Genomic DNA, 18,509 nt, shown 5'->3' with positions numbered 1-18,509 from the left:
GCTGATTTTGGGAGGAGACAGAGCGCTCTATAGAGAAAGGAAGATGGCTAGTTTTGATATAGGAGGCAGTAGAGAGAGAAGAGCGAGGAGAGAAGAGCAGTAGAGAAGAGAGAAGGAGGATTGGAGGAAAGAGGGATTCAAGGCATGAAAGGGAGAGCAGATTCGGTGATGAAGTGGGCTGGTTTTGAGAGGAGAATAGGGTAGAGGATTCAAAGACAGGAAGAGCACCATTGAGAAGGAAGGGAAAAAAGGCAATCGCACCGGAAAAGCTTCGGAGAAGCACGACTGTACCTTGAATGGCGCGATAGCAGCCGGATCAGATCATGTTTTCGTGAACTATTAGGAGCTATCGTTTAAAAAAAAAATATATCGTCCAAGAAGTCTTCGCTCTGGTCAAGACGCGGATTACCTTCGTCTTCACCAAACGTGGGTTTCTCATCGAGAACATCCACGCGTTCTGGACTTTAAAAGGAGCTCGCTAGATTTTGCCCAGAAACCAGCCACCAAGAAGGACTCCATGCGTGGGCTGCACCAAAGGGGATCACGCGGCCATAGAAAATGTCATTCAATTTAAGGGGTTGCTGCTTGGAGGACATAAAGGAGACCACCAGATTCTCTCAAGGGCAACACACTGTCAAGGAAGATTTCTCTCCACTGATACACACTGTTTTGGTGACTGTGCAAGTATTTGCAGTGCATGGTATCCACCACACCAGGTGGAATTGATTTTAAAAATCATACTGTCACTAACAAAAGTAGCCCACACGTCTTTGACCAAGGTAAATTGATTTTTCCTATTTTCATTTGGATTCATGACTATTCAACTCAATTTATTTCAGAATTTTATTTATTTAGTTATTTATTTCCAATACCAATATATTCATATTTTTAATTTGTTAAATTTGGTTTTGTATTATTCCCGTTATGTATTTTAAGTTCTTTTTATTTTTTTTTTATTTTCTAGTTTAATTAATCTTATGTGGATATATGTATGTTTGCAAGCCATTAAATTTGTTTCTATTAATTTTTGTTTAATTTAAGATTTTTGAGGTTTTTTATTTTATTTTATTTATTTATTATTATTATTATTATTAATTTAGATTACCCGGTGTGTGCACTTCATAAAATTATTTGCTATTAACTTTGAATATCCATATTAATTTATTTTGTTCCTTAAATTATTAGTTTTTTTTAGTCTTGATTGATCCATAACTATCACAACATGCATCATAGAATTGACTTTTAAAAATAAAAAAATAAAAAAATCGTACTGTCACTTTTGTTGGAGAGTAGCCCACGCGTCTTTGAGAAAGGTAAATTAATTCTTCCTGTTTGAATTTTGATTCATGACTATCCAATGCCATTCATAATTATTTCAGAATTTTATATATTTAGGCACTCATTCCCAATGTTAATGTATTCATGTTTTTAATTTGTTAAAGTTAGTTTTGTATTATTCCCATTCGGCCTATGCATTTTAAAATTTTATTTTATTGTAAATTCATATTTAGCTTAGATGTTAATTTTTAATTTTTCTTAACTAACTAAATTAATTATTACTGATTTATCATTCTTGCTTGAAAATTATGATTTATGTTTAATGTAGTTACAATTTATTTTCTTAGTTCGACAAATTAGATTTTTTTATTTATTTACTTATTATTATTATTATTATTATTATTATTATTTTAAGTATTGGTTTGGGCAATTTTGTTGATAATGGAAAAGTTAGGATTTTTTAGAGTTTGGATAATTTGTGATAATGGTTAAAAATTTAGAATTTTGATTGGCATTATTTTTGTTCTCAATTAGGAAATTCATAATTTCTTTTAGTTTAGTTTTAATTTATCTTTTAGTTTAAATGTTATTAAAATTCAGTTTATTAGTTCAATTGCTTCCATGTCACTCTTTTCATATCTAAAGGTTGTTAAATTTAATTCATGATTCATCTTTTAGTTTATTAGTTTTAGAATTTAAGTTGGTTAATTTATTTCATTCCGCGTTGATGTATTCATGTTTTAAAATAATAAAATAAAATAAAAGAAAATAAAATAAATAAAAAATAAATAATTATTTTAGTTTTGATTGATCCTGTTTTAGTTGATATATTTTTAGAGTTTTAAATAATTTGGTTGGTTTCATATTGTTTAGTTTATGTTAAGATTTTTTTATTCCATTTTTCCATTAATTCTATGCTTTCGAATTGTAGGCTATTAGTTTAATCTATTCCCATGTTGTCATTTTGTGTTTAAAAATAGTTCATTTTAGTTTTTGACTAATTTTATTTATTTTATGTGTTTGTTTTCTTTTATTCAATTGTTTAGTTAGCCGATTAGATTTATGACTCAAAATTGCCAATACTAGTTAATACGTATCGCTTGTACTGTTTTAAAGGTCACATAATATTTAGTGCTTGATTAAGTTTATCTTAAGATTAAATGTTTTTAAAGTTTCAGTGCTTGTAAGATCTAAGGTTTTGGTTTATCACTTTGGTCATCCTTTGTCAAAATCAATTTTTAGAGGCTATCGGAAAATAGTGAAGATTGGCCTCCATTCCCACCACTTCAATTTTATCGGTTGTAAAAAATTCTACTTTGTGATTTTGTTCTTTTTTCTTTTGCTTGGTATTTTGATTCATACATTTTATTGTTTTCAAATTAACTTCTTTTATCTTTAAAACATAACAAATATTCTCAAAATCTCATTTCCTTAAAAAACCATTTCAAAAATTCATTTAGAGTTCTCAGAATCAAAATCTCATTCCCTTTAAAAATTCATTTCAAAAATTCCTTTAGGATTCTTAAAATCAAAATCTCATTTTCTTAAATAATGTGCAACCATGTTTTGATCGGTTCACATCTTCCTCGAATTTAAAAAAAAAAAAATTGCAGTTTTGAATAAAACATGAATCAAAGCTTGTGGTCCCAAATAAATGAGATAATTCTAGGCTAAATTCGTGTATATCAATTGGGGAATTGGTGGAACCCCTACATAAGAAAATCTTTTCAAAAATTATTTTTGTTGCCACTTTTGTCACTTGTTGAAATTATGTCTATCTTTTTTTAGGAATTGTATACAAGATGAGTGTGATAATTAGTATTTTCATATACTTTGATAATTTCTGCTATGCTAATTAGATAACGAGCATGCTAGGATTTCTATATTTTATTATTTATTATCTAACCCCTCATGTCTTATGGAAGCGCATTGTAAGTTATCTATGTTATCCAGGTACGTCCCCTGTCACCTACTTTCTAAATTTTGTAAACAATCATGTCACTGTGAAATATGCATATGTTTGATAATCCTTAGGTGCTTAGATGTATGCTAGATTCACTATGATTAAATACATGTTGTGTGCTATACTTCTATACTAACTCTGATGATTTATGATAGTGCTTGAGAAGTGGTCCGGGTACATATCCTAACCTTCCTTTATTGTAATTTGATCTTGTTTGGCGTGCTATTTTTTGGAACCATCTAGCCTACTTAGGTATCCATAATTAGCCGATTAATTGCCACATTCTCTTTAAATTAGTTAGTAAAGACCTTTATAGGGCTTAAAGGGGTGCTACCTTTTAAAGGTACCTTCCCAATAGGTAACCTGATCCCCGGATCTAGACTCGGGTTTTTCAAAGACATGCCTTTTTCCAAAAATTATGGAGTCATTTTTTAGGGTTTTTCTTTCTTGTTTTATTTTCCCTTTAAAATAAAAATAAAATAAGTGGCGACTCCAACTTTTTTTTTTTTTTCAAAAATTAATTTTTCACAAACAAATAAAAAGCGAGTCTTGCCGATCGAGTGGGAGCGCGTGTGAAAAATGCGGGTCCACAACTATTTTTATTTTTTATTTTTTAGTTTTTAAAGTTGAAAGAAACCCTTAATCTAATAGATGAAATAATATCGAGAAAGTGCAACCAAGATTGATTTAACTAAAGTTGGATCGATCCTAGAACAAGATAATTAAACACTTAGTAAAAAGAAAAAAAAAATGCTTCCTAAGCCTCCCTAACTCCTAAAAATAATAATAAATATTTCAAGAAAAAAATAATTTAAATAAAATGGTTGATTCAATTTCCTCAAACTCCAACCTCAACCACATACCTTGGTCTCTTAGAAAATATAACAACTTGATCTTCATTAGGCAAGTAATGCAAAGAAGAATTTGGAAAAAAACTGAATTATGAGACACTTAAGAATTTTGTCCGGAATTGCCAATCTAGCTAAATACTCACATTCCTATTTTATTTTGCCTCGAGTTGTGTCATCTTCCATGATCTCTTGAGGAATATGAGTTTGGGTTTTTTCCTTTTTGATGAATTGAAACTACCTCTTCCTCTATTGCCTTAGTCACATCCATGATCATGCCCACAATTATTTTGACTCCTTTCATTAAAATTTTCTTCAATGTCTTTTAATGAAAGTTTTTCTGAAGAACTTGTTCTAATTTTTCTTGATTATTCCTTTTTAATATCTCTTCATAGGCTTGCAACGATCTAATAAGTTGATCAATGGTCATAGAATCTAAATCTTTAGATTCTTCAACAACCACAACAATATAATCAAACTTCAAATCTAGTTGAAGTATCTTTTTGTAATTGCACAAGTATTATTTAAACTCTCACCATTTCTTTTTAATAAATTCATAGTAGTCAATACTTTAGAAAAATAATTGGAGATTGCTTCTAATTATTTTATATTTAAACCTTTGAATTCTCTTCTAAGAGTTTGAAGACAAACTTTTCATACCTTATCAACTTCCTTGTATGCATCTTGTAATATCTCTTAGACTTCCTTTGAGGTGATTGCACTTGAAATCTTCTCAAAAGAACCTTCATCCATTGCTTGATAGATAATGATGAAAGCTTTCTTGCCTCTCTTCATCATTTATTTTGAAAAATCCTTTTGATTTGAGGATAGAGTGGTTTCATCTTGTGGCTCTTTGTAGTCTTTCTCTACAGACCCCCATGCATCTTGTAAACCAAGCAAAGCATTTATCTTGATATTCCAATTGTTGTAATTGTTTTTGTTGAGTTAAGGGATTTGAAACACATATATCCCACTTTTCATCTTTTCGTATGGCTTTAATGCCATTTTTTTTTTAAATAATAGGGTTGATAGAGAAACATAAACAATTATAAAGAAGATAAAATTTTGGAGAATTAAAATTTATTGTATTCCACCACTCTCTCTTTTGTTTAAATATTATATAACCTTATTTACAGATATTCACACTCAATAAAATAGAAACTCCTAATAATAAAATATAAAAACCTTCTAAGATTTGTAACTCAAAAATAGAAACTAAAATAATCATTCAAAATAAAATATTCTTTCTTAAACTTTAGAGACTAAATATAATTATAATATTTATAAAGTTTTTAAATCAAGTTTAACTTTTCAACAAAAGAAGAAGACTAAGAAGAGAGGTTAGTAATGCCATGTCTCAGTTACTTGGAAATCTATGATTAACAAAAGTTGAAGGGATCGACGGACTACATGCTCCTAATTAAGAAACCACTATAGGAATTAGTCATCTCATATTCTAATATTCTACAACAATGCTATGACGAGGACATTGGAGAAGATTGGCACAAGGTATCTGATACCCCTAAAGTCAAAAATAAATGTTCGCTCTAAAAGCAAAATACTATCATGCTACTTAAATCTAGCTTTATTATTATTTTTTTTTCCATTGCATCCCTAATTACAACAATTAAAGGGTAATTTACACTCTCCTCTCATTTTATTTTCTTTATTTATTTATATTTTTCTATTTCATAGTTCTAAACAATCCTTTCAATGTAATAAGAGGGCATTTGGTAAATTGAATGATTTAACTAAACATATTAATTTAAATTCCTATTTGGAATATATTTCTTTTTGTAAAAGGAATATTATATAAAATATTTCTTAAGTTTATATGTGATTGTAATTAGATTTCTTATAGAATAAGGAAAGTTAGTAGGAATATATCTCTATAAATATTATAGGTCATGAAAGAAAAAGTTATGATAGAGAGATGAGCTTGTGAGAGCTATACGTGCTAAATAAAGATGTGAGAAAGAGCAAGAGATGCCCATGGAGTGAGAGGACTCACCAAGATGTAGATGGGATGAAGAGTGAGACACTCTTAGTGGAGCAAAAAGGCTTGTGGTTCAAGGTGAAGATACAAAGAGTAAGGAAAAGTGGCATGTTTCAAAACCCAATAGTTGCATCTATTTTTGTCCTCTATAATCTATTGTATAGTGGAATGTTCTTTCTCATCTGTGGAGGTAGGCATGATTGGTCGAATAACTTTGAAACCTCATGTACCTTTATACGTGGATTGCTTTATTTTTATAGTCTTCTATTTATTTATACTAAAGCTTCTATTGACATAACAAAATTATCAAACTTTTCCCTTGACACATCAAATTGTTTCTATCACAAATTTCTTCAATAAGATAAAATTACTTTAATTAGGTGTTGACCATCTTTAACGCTTTCTAAAACTTGAAATAGAAAGAACAATAATGAATAAATGAATGATTTAACTAAACATGTTAATTTAAATTCCTATTTTGAATATATTTCTTTTTGTAAAAGAAACATTATATAAAATATTTCTTAAGTTTATATATAATTGTAATTAGATTTCTTAATAGAATAAGGAAAACTAGTAGGAATATCTTTATAAATATTACAAGTCATGAAGAAAAAATGTTAATGAGATTATGAGGATTATACGTGTTAAATAGAGATGTGAGGAAGAGCGAGAGATGCTCATGGCGCAAAAAGACTCATTAAAATGTAGATGTAAGGAAGAGCGAGACATACCTAGTGAAGTGAAAGGGCTCGTAATTCAAGGTGGAGATACAATGAATGAGAACAAGTGGCATGTTTCGAGACCCAATAGTTGCATCTATTTCTATCATTTGTAATCTATTGTATAATGAAATGTTATCTCTCATCTGTGGAGATAAACATGATTGATTGAACAATTTTAAAACCTCATGTATCTTCACATGTGGATTTCTTTGTTTTTATATTTTTTTTTTCATTTTTTTTATAGTGAACCTTCCACTGACACAACAAAATTATCAAACTCTTCACTTGGCACATTAGCTTGTCTCTATCACAATTGTCTTCAATAAGATAAAATTACTTTAATTAGGTGATGGGCATCTTTAACTCTTTTCAAAGCTTGAAATAGGAAGAACAACAATGAATTAATGAATTTAACCAACCGTTTTAAAATTTTGCTACCTTAACATTCATGTCTCGTATAATTATGAAAAGAAAGTAGAAATTAGAAAATTATTTCACTACATTTTGGAAAAAAAAAATTATAAATCCTCTTAGGAAAGCTATATTAGTCATAGAAGTCTTTCTCCTATTTTAAATATTATATATATATTTTATTAAATTTCACGACAAGTTTCAAAAAATTTACAAGAAATGATAAAAGAATAGAAAATTGACTAATGAACTAAAGTACATTAGAGGGTAAGTAAAAAAATGGAGATTTGTATCTATTTCTATTAGAATCACACATTTTTCTCAATGAAACAAGTTTAACTAAATATTAAAATTATATATAAGCTAAAATAATTAGTTATATATTTTAATATAATTTAATCATACTTATTTTAAGGTAGCACAACCAACTACTCTACACCTAGATGGTAAAAGACAAAATTAATTATCATTAGCAAACATCAACCAAATATAATAATCTATAATATTAATTGCAATTTGGAATAACTTAATTTATAGTTTAACATCCAACTACCCTCTACTGTGACCAAATTTTATAATCTAATATAAGTAATGGCAATTTGTAATAATTAATCCAACTTAATATATTGTTTCACAGCTCATCTTGAAAGCCAAAAATATTTTACCACACATGCATGAAGATGAGATTAAAAGGAAAGGAAGATGTATATAAATGATAAAGGTGCATTTATACTCGTCGGTTGACATATTTTATTGTATTCAAGGGAGGTAAAATGATGTGAATTAAATGAATTCTTTATAGTTTTCAAATAAAATATGCTCTCTCCGGCACAAGAGGGGAAGGGGGCGTATGTTTCAAAGCAGAAGTGGTTTGAAATTGGATTAGTCCAACCGAGAAGCAATATTTAAATATAAAAAAGTTTTAGTAATCTCATCTAACAGATAATATTAAAAAATATATATAAAAACTAAAATACAAAATCATGGAATGACAATGCATTAGGGGTGTAGTTTACTAAAGTTTTAGAAATTCAATTTATTTTTTATTTTTTACTTCACCATAGAAAAAAGGAATTGAAGAAAAACTTTAGGTCATTTCCTCTGTTTTTGGCTATTGGGTTTGATTGTTCTATCATTTATATATGTAATCATCTTGTTTAGCTATTTTTTCTTTTTCCAAAGTATGCAAATACAGGATGACAAAAGATGAGGCGGCATTGACACTTGGTGGTGGATTGTATTCAGATGACAAAATAGGCATGGGTTGGACACGTTTTATTATATTTAGATGATATATGATGATCTGAATTTATCGTTAAAATATGATGTATTATTGAGGCTAGTGGGACGTTGGACACTTTTTATTATATTCAGATGACATGAGATGATCCGAATTTATCATTAAAATATGATGATGACATAGAATTCATCATATATATATATATATATATATATATATGTTCCATTCAAGATTTGGGACATAGAATTCATCAGTGAAACAATATATATATGTTCCATTTAAGATTTGGGGCATAGAATTCATCGGTGAAACAACTAATTTAGATTTTGGACATTTCCAAAGGTAATTTGAAGTCTTTTATATATATATATATATATATATATATATATATATATATATATATCAATAAATATCTATTAGTTGTTTAAATAGGGAATAAACAGTTTAAAAAAATAAAATTTTAAATATGATTTTATTATAAATTTTTAATTTTTTTTATTCAAATAAGTAAAATGAGTTTGAACTAGAAAAGAAAAATAATTTATCAAATTTTAATCTATTTTTTATTTTTTATTTCTTGACATGTGACATGTGATAGTGTATGAATTATTATTAGGGTGGTGGATTACTCTTTTTAAATTGGTAGCATTTCCTATTAATTTGATGGACTGCGTTTTGCTTTAATTGTTGCACTAATGAGTTGCTCCTTACTTGTGAAAAGTGAACTATACATATTTAATAAGAAATATGAATTATTTTGTTAAATTTATCAAGCATGGTGAATGGAGACTTTGAACTAATTACTAAAGTAATCCGTTCATACCTCTCTTCCATTCTATTAAAGGGAACATAATTAAGCTCGCTAAAGCTCCACATCCTTTCTCTCCATCGATCTTAGTTGTATCTGTCCATTACTTTGATTCATCAACCCCACCTTATTCATCAACCCTTATGGCGGATGCTCTTGTTTCTATCGTGCTGGAGCGATTGGCTTCAGTCTTGGAACAACAAGTTACACTGGTGGTGGGTGTCGGAAGCGAGGTGGACAACCTAAAAAGCACACTCCAGAGCATCAGAGCTGTTCTTGCAGACGCAGAGAAGAGACAGTTCAGCGAAGAACTTGTAAAAGTTTGGTTAGAAAGGCTCAAGGACATCTCCTACCAGATGGATGACGTGGTGGATGGGTGGAACACTGCTCTTCTCAAATTACAGATTGCAGCTGAAAACCCTTGCATCCCTAAGCTCAAGATAAGTTCCTGCCTTCCCTCCCCTTGTGTTTGCTTCAAACAAGTTCTTTTGCGCTGTGATATTGGTATTAAGATTAAGGACATAAGAAAACAACTAGATGCCATTGCAAATGAGAGAAATCAGTTCAATTTTGTGTCAAGTAGTACCATCCAGCAACCACATAGACGTATGACCAGTTCTGTAATTGATGTAAGCCAGTTCTGCGGTCGGGATGCAGATATAGACGTTATAATAGACAAGCTGTTGGGTGGGAGTTGCCAAGAAAGCTCCTCCCTCTACATCATCTCCATAGTTGGGATGGGAGGGATCGGCAAAACAACTCTTGCTCAATTAGCATACAATGACGATAGGGTGAAGGCCTATTTCCATGAAAGGATGTGGGTCTGTGTGTCTGATCCTTTTGACCCAGTGACGATTTCTAGGGCTATTCTTGAAGCCCTCCAGAAAGAGTCTTGTGGTTTCCATGAGCTGGAAGATGTACAACAAAAAATTTGCACACTTATTGCCGAGAAGAAGTTCCTACTCGTGCTAGATGATGTTTGGACTGAAAACTATGAATTGTGGGAACAAGTAGAGAGTTCTCTCAAGGGCGGGGCACCGGGAAGTAGAATTTTGGTGACCACACGAAAAGATGACGTTTCTACCATGATGGGAACCACGTACAAGCACCCCTTACGAGAATTGTCCGAGGGGCAATGTTGGTCATTGTTCAGTAACATAGCCTTTTGTGGAAGGAGTAGAGAAAAAGTTGAAGAACTAGAAAACATTGGCAGGAAAATAGCAGACAAGTGTAGGGGCTTGCCTCTTGCTGCAAAAGTTTTAGGGAGTCTCATGCGCTTAAAAGATAATAAAGAAGATTGGGAGAGTATTTTGAATAATGAAATATGGCAACTTGATGTGATTGAGAAACATCTTTCCACTCCTTTATTGTTGAGTTATTATGATTTATCCCCTGCTGTTAAACGCTGCTTCTCATATTGTGCTGTCTTCCCAAAAGATCAAATCATTAGTAAAGATAGATTGATCAAGTTGTGGATGGCAAATAGCTATCTCAATTCTAGAGGAAGCATAGAGATGGAGAAAACAGGTGGAGACTACTTTGAAGACTTGGTGTCACGGTCACTTTTCCAAGATTTTCGTAGAGATAATGAGGGCAACATAATATCGTGCAAGATGCATGATATAGTGCATGATCTTGCCCAATCTTTGACCAAGAATGAATGCTTCATTCTGGAGTTTGATGATGAAAAGGAAGTGAGGATGGCTTCCTCCTTCCAAAAGGCTCGTCATGCAACCTTAATTATCACACCATGGGCTGGATTTCCTAGCACTATCCATAATTTGAAATATCTGCACACATTGTTTGTTGGACGTGTGGTCAATTTGAACACTACTGCTCAACCCCCACCTAATTTATTCAAACATTTGGTATGCCTTAGGGCATTAGACTTGAGTGGGCATCGGTTAATTGTGGAACTGCCGAGGAACTTGGGGAAATTGATACATCTGAGGTTCCTTAATCTATCAAATAATTTGATGCGCGGGGAATTGCCAGAAACAATTTGTGATCTATATAATTTGCAAACTTTAATTCTTTCAGATTTGCTCATAAAACTACCTCAGGGGATGAGAAAACTAATTAACCTGAGACATCTTGAATGGGAAGGCAGTAGAGTATTGATGTTGCCAAAAGGAATCGGGAGATTGACCTCACTTCGGACATTAACTGAGTTTCGTATAATTGGTGTATGCAAAATAGGAGAACTGAAAAACTTAAACAGCCTCAGGGGAGGTCTTGTGATAAGTCGGATAGATAATGTGAAAGATGCAGAGGAGGCTGGCGAAGCAGAATTGAAGAATAAGAAACACCTCCATCATTTGGAACTAATGGGTTTTGGGTGGCTTGGCTCAGCTGCCTCAAAAGGTGTGGCTGAAGCTCTACAGCCTCATCAAAACTTGAAGTCTTTAAAAATAAGTTATTACAGTGCTGCCACCGAGTTCCCCAGTTGGATAGCGGCCTCATCGCTGGCCCAATTGAAAAAGCTTCAAATTATGCATTGCGTACAGGTTACATATTTGCCTCCATTGGGGGAACTACCTCTCCTTGAAAGCCTGATAATAGAGCATATGAAGAGACTGAAATACGTGGGTGGTGAGTTTTTGGGATCTTCAACAACTGCATTCCCAAAGCTGAAGCACCTCCGTTTTAATGAAATGGAAGAGTGGGAGAAGTGGGAAGTAAAAGAAGAAGATGAAGAAGGGAGGTCAGTAATGCCATGTCTCCACTCCTTGACCATATATAAATGCCTCAAGCTGGAAAGCCTGCCCGAGCGCCTGCTCCAGATAACTCCACTACAGAAAGTGATTATCCTCCTCTCTCCTACTCTGCAAGATCGTTACCATAAGGTGAGAGGGAATGATCGGTCCAAAATATCTCACATCCGAGAGGTTTGGTGTTAACCACCGATGATGACATCGCTCCAGAGTGGTAATTGAATTGCTTCTTCACTAGTACACACAACATACAATATTCTGTCTACTTTTATGATTTTTTTAAAACCATTAATTATTAATGTTCTTGCTTCCATAACTACCATGGGATGTGATCCCTAAATGCATGGTTTTGATAATTGATGCAGTGCAAGCCTGACTCCCCCAGTCCAAAAGAGCGCATCTCATGCTGGAAGAAGTCTACTATCATGCTCCCAAGAGATCAGACAAATAATTTTTTTTTTATCATTCCACTGAATTTTCTGATGAACAAATTATGATCCATGTGTACTATAATATCCAAATTCCTTCTACCGCTTCTCCATAGTTTCCGTTGTAATAAACTCATTGCCTGTTATCAGGTTTTGATCATGAAACAAACCAGTATGTATATATGTTTGAATATTGGATTGGGCACAATTACATTAATTTGTTAAGGATGAAATGGGTTTATCTGTGACAAGTTTAAGGATAGGTTTTCAGAAATTAATAAAAATAAGATCTATTAAGGCCTTGTGAAAATAAATATTGCGAATTTTATTTAAGAAAATTTTATTAATTTTTATTTTTTTTTTACATGAAAACAGGACCATGTTCATTTACATGTTTGCAGTTTTTAAAACAGAAAACAATATTTAAAATAAACTTTTTTGCATCATGGGAATTATGGCCACCACTATTAAAATTATAGTTCTTTATAAATTTGGAATAACACACTTTCAAATTGATTAATTTTATTGAAATATTTATCTTATTGGATTACTCTCACCCAACTTCTCTCTTAATTATCCATGAAATTAAAAGTATGTTTGACGGTGTTTTTACTTAAAGTGTCTTTACTTGAAGTATTTTTTCTTAAAAGTGTTTTTTAGGAGAATTACTTATTCCAAATCCATTTGATAGTAATTCTAAGAAACGTTTTTAATATTTCCAATACTCGAAAATTTTTATCATTCAAGTATTAGTAATACTAAAAACGCTTTGTACAATCACTCCCAAACGCATTTAAAGTGTTTCACTAAAAAATATTATAAGTAATTTTTTTCAATAGTACAAATGGTTTTTAAAATTTTTAAAAGTATTTCAAAAATTTTGTTAAACAACTAATTTTTTTTCAAAAATATTTTTTAGGTTAGAAACGTTTCCTAAAATCATCTCTCTCTCTCTATATATCTATATATAGGCAAGTTCGCTCGTTCTACATAGGCACAATTTCAAACTACTCATCTTATTCTTTTAAATATGAATTATTTTTATATTTATATATTCTTTCACATATCATACTTAAACCTAGCCTTATATTATTTCATTAAATATTTCAAATCTAATTGTATTTTATTTTATTAGATGCAACTGTCTGTGTATTCAGTGCTGCAAATCTCAGGCTACGATGTCGTATTCAGTGTCAGGTATTTACTTTGCTCTGTGGGCCAGGTGGGATTTATTTGAAAAATCTCCTTTATCTTGATACAATGCTTTTAAGTTGGTTTGTTTCAATTATAATTATGTTGGTACAACATAGAAACACCCACATCCCATGGACAAGATGACAATTGAATTCCAATGAAGCATGCATCCATTTAAAGCATGGTAATTACAAGTAAAACTGTAAAGCATTTATATGAATCTTGCCTAGGTGCTCCATTTTGTATAGGGAAGCTCTTTGTTGATTGCTGCTGCTACTTTTACTGCTGGTACATGTCTGCATCCATCTAGAAGTTGGTGTATATTATAAGTCACATTAACACAGCCCTAGCATATACATATAGAAACATGTGACAAGGAAGTGAAACTAAATTTTAAAATAAATTCGAACTAGTGCTTTTTTTTTTTTTGTTGTCTTTTCACAAGTGTCTTTATTTCATGTTCTCCCCTGGTTGAGAAGCACTTGTGTGAAGCTTATCTTGTGACATATGATATTCCTCTATAACACTCTTATGAGCTTGCTTTTAGCACTGATGATAGAGATTTTTGTTTCTATTTTTCTTTTTGAATCTTGAATGTGCACCAAAATGATAAATTCTTTACCGTATAATATGTTCAAATAAAATATATATCCTGCGAGTTGCTAATGAGTTTTCTCCGCCAATGTGAGACACCATCCACTAATTGTTGGTGGCTCCTGGATTATGGACTCCGAATTTATTGAACTTGCTGCTTCTTGTTCTTGTTCTTAAACTATATTGCTTCAGTCTGAGATCCTTGATTATGGGATATCAAATAATAGGTCCATTCTACATATAAGAATGTGCAATTATTGTCAATATCCTGTCCCTGCAATTATGTAGTCCATTTTGTTATGAGAGAATCAAGCTCTCTACCTCCAGCATGTGTGATTTCTGTTGTTGATTCCCACTAAAAAATTTCTGTCTGCAGCAATTCTAATGTACACCCCCTTGTGATTGCGGCACATCCACAAGAGCCAAATCAGTTTGCATTGGGATTATCTGATGGTGGAGTGTGTGTTTTTGAGCCCCTTGAATCCGAAGGCAAATGGGGTGTGCCACCACCTGTTGAGAATGGATCAGCTAGTAGTGTGCCAGCTACACCTTCAGTTGGACCTTCAGGTTCAGATCAACCCCAAAGATGATCAAACGGCTGCCAGAGCACAAGTTCTTTTACATGCTTGGCTTACTGGCACTCTAAATTTAGGTATGCTTTTGCCTGACTGGCTGCAATGTTTCTTAAAAACGATTATTTAAACCTGGACAAACCCATCTAGTTTCTCCATTAATTGAACTCCTCACCATGTTGATTCAACACCAAATTGGGTGGTTTGTAAATTTAGGGGAAGTATACACTGCTCCCATTCGAAATGATGGCTTAAAAAGGTTTATCAAACATGTGTCAGCAGTTGAACCAACATACTCTTCCTGGCCGGGTTATTAGCAGTCCAAATTTCCTAAAACCACCTTTGACTTTTTTTTTTTGTTTTTGCATTTTCTTTCTTTCCTCTTTTTTATTTATTTTTTCTTATTCATGGGTGTCTTGATATTTCTTGTGCAGATTTTCAGGATATGTAATTTACTCAAGGATTGAAATCTGTTGATGTAGATCTAACTTATTGGGGTAAGGTTCTGCTTGAGGTAAATGCTGTAGAAGAATTAATAGTGAAATATTTTTTCTTTTTAAAAAGAAATTTCTTTGAGGAAGTCTTTCTTCTCTCTTCTTTGTTAACATTTTGCTTCAATTATTGAATAGTAATGCTGTTTTATGCATCGAACAGAGTCATGTCTGAAATGTACATTACTTGGATTTCCTTTCAGTCCTCTCCTCTTTTTATGAACTGCCACCAGTTGATAGCAAAATTCAATTTCAAGGGGCATCCAGATATGGTATATCAACTCTCTGTTTTTGGAATTGTAATTATACGTTCTATGAACAACTCCACTTTTTCTCCCCCTGTTTTGTCTTGCCAGTCTTCCATGTCTAGAAGCTCCAAATCTGAAACTCTGTTTTGATATTCAGCCGGGGTCTTAAATATTCAAGGCGAAGTTAAAATGCGTGAGAAGGATAAATGTATTTGTTTGATGATCTTTCATTGATCAGGTGAGCACAATGGCCCCTAGAGTAGACCAACCATAGGTGGGTCTCACCCAAGCTGGAGAGTGCCATCTATATGCAGATCTATATGCTCTTACAAACATGATTAAGCTTGAGCCCATAGTAAAATATGCAGATCCAAATGATAAATATGAGTGCTAATCATAAGCTCTTTTGTTGATAGCACTTTTTGTAGATGATAAGTTAGTATTTTAAGAAGTCAAAAGCTATTTTTTAGGTTTAATAAGAGTTTTTACATGTGTTCGGTTAATTTTGTTCAAAGAGTTTATGGTTGTAAAAAATTTTTTAATATGAAAGTCGGGAAAATGATATTTCAAATAGAATTTTTTTTTTTGATAAAGAAACTTTTATAAGACCAATATTACCTTTTAAATGTATGAAACCATCCCAAACGAGGCCTTAGTTTCAATCAATTAATCCCCGCAAATTTTAGTTATAGAGATGTTATACAACAAAAACATGGAAATGATATCGTTAAAATCGAACAGTTACAACATTTGAGATGTAATAAATTCAATAATTTAAAAAAAATAGAGAAAAATTATATATAAAGAAAAATTGACAAGAGCATGCAAAATTTGTATACCTCAAATATTCTATTTTCTAAATAAAAATTAATAATTTTAGTAAGAAATTAAAGATCTAGAAGTTTGTTTAAGAGTTTTGATAGAGTTTGACTTATTGTGGCAATAAAAATTGTGCCCCATACTCGAGTGTATGCACGGCCTGTTTGGCCGTGTGATTTATTTTTTAAACAAAAAATAGTTTTTAAAAATTTCTAACGGTTTAATTATTGTTCTTTAAAAATAATTTTTAAAATAAGATAAAATAGAGAACAATTCTTAAAAATAAAAGGAAAATATAGGTTCATTTGATTATGTTATCTAAAACTTGTTTTTAAAAATATTTTTTTCTTTTTTAACTTAAAAACAGTTTTTAAAAATAAGTTATAGAAAATATGGACAAACGGATTTTAAAATCTTATTTTTAATTTTTAGTTTTTACTTCAAAACTTGGCGAAATATTATCGATATTTTGGGTTTTGGTGGACCCTTGTAGAAAATATTATGAGATGCATCGAATGGTTGAAATTTCCAGCCAGTTTTTGATTTTTTTTTTTCCCGATTTATCGAATTTTAATTTTTTTTTTTCCGATTCAACCTTCTTCTTTCCCGTGAAAGGCCGGCTTCCATCCACTCGGGCAACCATGCCATGTTAAATTTCCTGCCCTACATATTATATAATATAGTATATTGACACCTAAATTTTGTATGCATTTATGAAAAATAAAATTTTAATAAACAAATTAATTTAATTATCTTATTTTCAAATTCCATTTAATTTACAATTGAAAATCCAAAAATCATGAGTTGAATGTGAAAAATATATAAATATGAAAATAAAATTATAAATATTTTTAAATGTAAAAATAATCACACATATATTTGTAAAGTAGATATATCATCATTTTAGTATTAAATGTATTTTCAAATTTTCCGTATTATTGCTGAATGTCACGAATTATATCATTTATATATTAATTTATTTAATAAAACAATTTTAATATATGTATTATTGTCTCATCGAGATAAGATTCCTTCTTTCAATAGTGTTATGGAATCACATTGATATTCATTTTAGTACTAAAAGAAACCATTATAGTGTAATATTTATAAATTATTGACATGGCATTTAATTAAATTAAATACTTAATGTAAATTAATATTAAGTGTACATTTAGAAAATTCATATTTCTTATCAATACACATGATATTGTTGCTGAATATCATAACTTATATTATACATGTATTAATTTATTCAACAAAGCAATTTCAATATATGTATTATTGTTTCTTTATCATTTTGAAGTTTTCCTAAATGTTTTTATGAGTTTTGATCAAATTTGGTTATATCGATATTTTTTGTCAAAATTTTTGTTGATATTTTCCAATATATTTGTAAAATCCTTCTATTGGTATATTTGTAAAAATTGATATTTTTCATCTTATGACTTAACTTGTTGTGTTTACCATTTTGATGAGAGCTGACATTAAATGTTTCTTAATCAACCTATACAGTACTTGAATAACTTAAGACATGTAAAGTTGCAAAAGTTAGAGATGAATAAGAAGTATTAAGTTGAGTTTTTGTCATACAAGACCATTTTACAAGGATTCATTGGTCTTAGTGCTTAGCGCCTGGCCAAATGAGGGTTCATAACACTTTCACCTACCTTTAGAGGAGCCTCACTAAACCATTGAAGGTTGTTGAGTTTATTGAGGATATAAGCAATTTACCTTTATGACTAGAAAGTTCTATTGAACTATATGTACTCACGTAAGGGGTCATTTAAGGACAATGTGACACTATGCTAGAACTACTAACTTATTATCCGATTAATAGAAAGGTAAAATGGATGAATTGATATGTAAAGGAGGGTGGGGTTGGTCCAACTTCCTTCTTTTTAGCTTTAATGGAAGGCAAAGAGAAGGAAACTAGAAAAGGCAAATAGTGAGAGTGACTTCCCTTTCCATCTTCAAAATACAATTTTTACTTCTTTCGTTGGCCAATCCTTTCAAGGTTTGTTTTAAATTTTAGATTATAATTATACCTAGGAGTTGTGTAGGTGCATCTTAGGATATTAGAGAAGAACAAATGGGGTTTTGATGGGTTTATGTGTAGAAGATAAGAGGGTTATGCAGAGACCAGAGAGAATGTGAGGTAAAAATAGTGATTTTCCGTGGCG

The 18,509-nt window shown here is 31.2% G+C and overlaps 1 protein-coding gene and 1 long non-coding RNA gene across 2 annotated transcripts; both read left to right on the top strand.

Annotated features, from left to right (window-relative positions):
• The first annotated feature begins 9,293 nt into the window (after positions 1-9,293).
• On the top strand, positions 9,294-12,576 carry LOC117910317 (putative disease resistance protein RGA3). Its single transcript, XM_034824404.1, has 2 exons — positions 9,294-12,197; positions 12,349-12,576. The coding sequence occupies exon 1, from the start codon at positions 9,413-9,415 to the stop codon at positions 12,167-12,169; it is 2,757 nt and encodes a 918-aa protein (XP_034680295.1). The 5' UTR covers positions 9,294-9,412; the 3' UTR covers positions 12,170-12,197; positions 12,349-12,576.
• A 1,778-nt stretch (positions 12,577-14,354) lies between these two features.
• Positions 14,355-15,419, top strand: LOC117910318. Its single transcript, XR_004650612.1, has 2 exons — positions 14,355-14,851; positions 15,206-15,419. It is a non-coding gene; the product is annotated as an uncharacterized LOC117910318 (long non-coding RNA).
• Positions 15,420-18,509: the final 3,090 nt, after the last annotated feature.

The sequence above is a fragment of the Vitis riparia genome, unplaced genomic scaffold, assembly GCF_004353265.1.
Source record: "Vitis riparia cultivar Riparia Gloire de Montpellier isolate 1030 unplaced genomic scaffold, EGFV_Vit.rip_1.0 scaffold709_pilon_pilon, whole genome shotgun sequence".
Taxonomy (NCBI): Eukaryota; Viridiplantae; Streptophyta; class Magnoliopsida; order Vitales; family Vitaceae; genus Vitis; species Vitis riparia.
The sequence above is the reverse complement of the archived record's forward strand: the minus strand, read 5'-3'. Positions and strand labels throughout refer to the sequence as shown.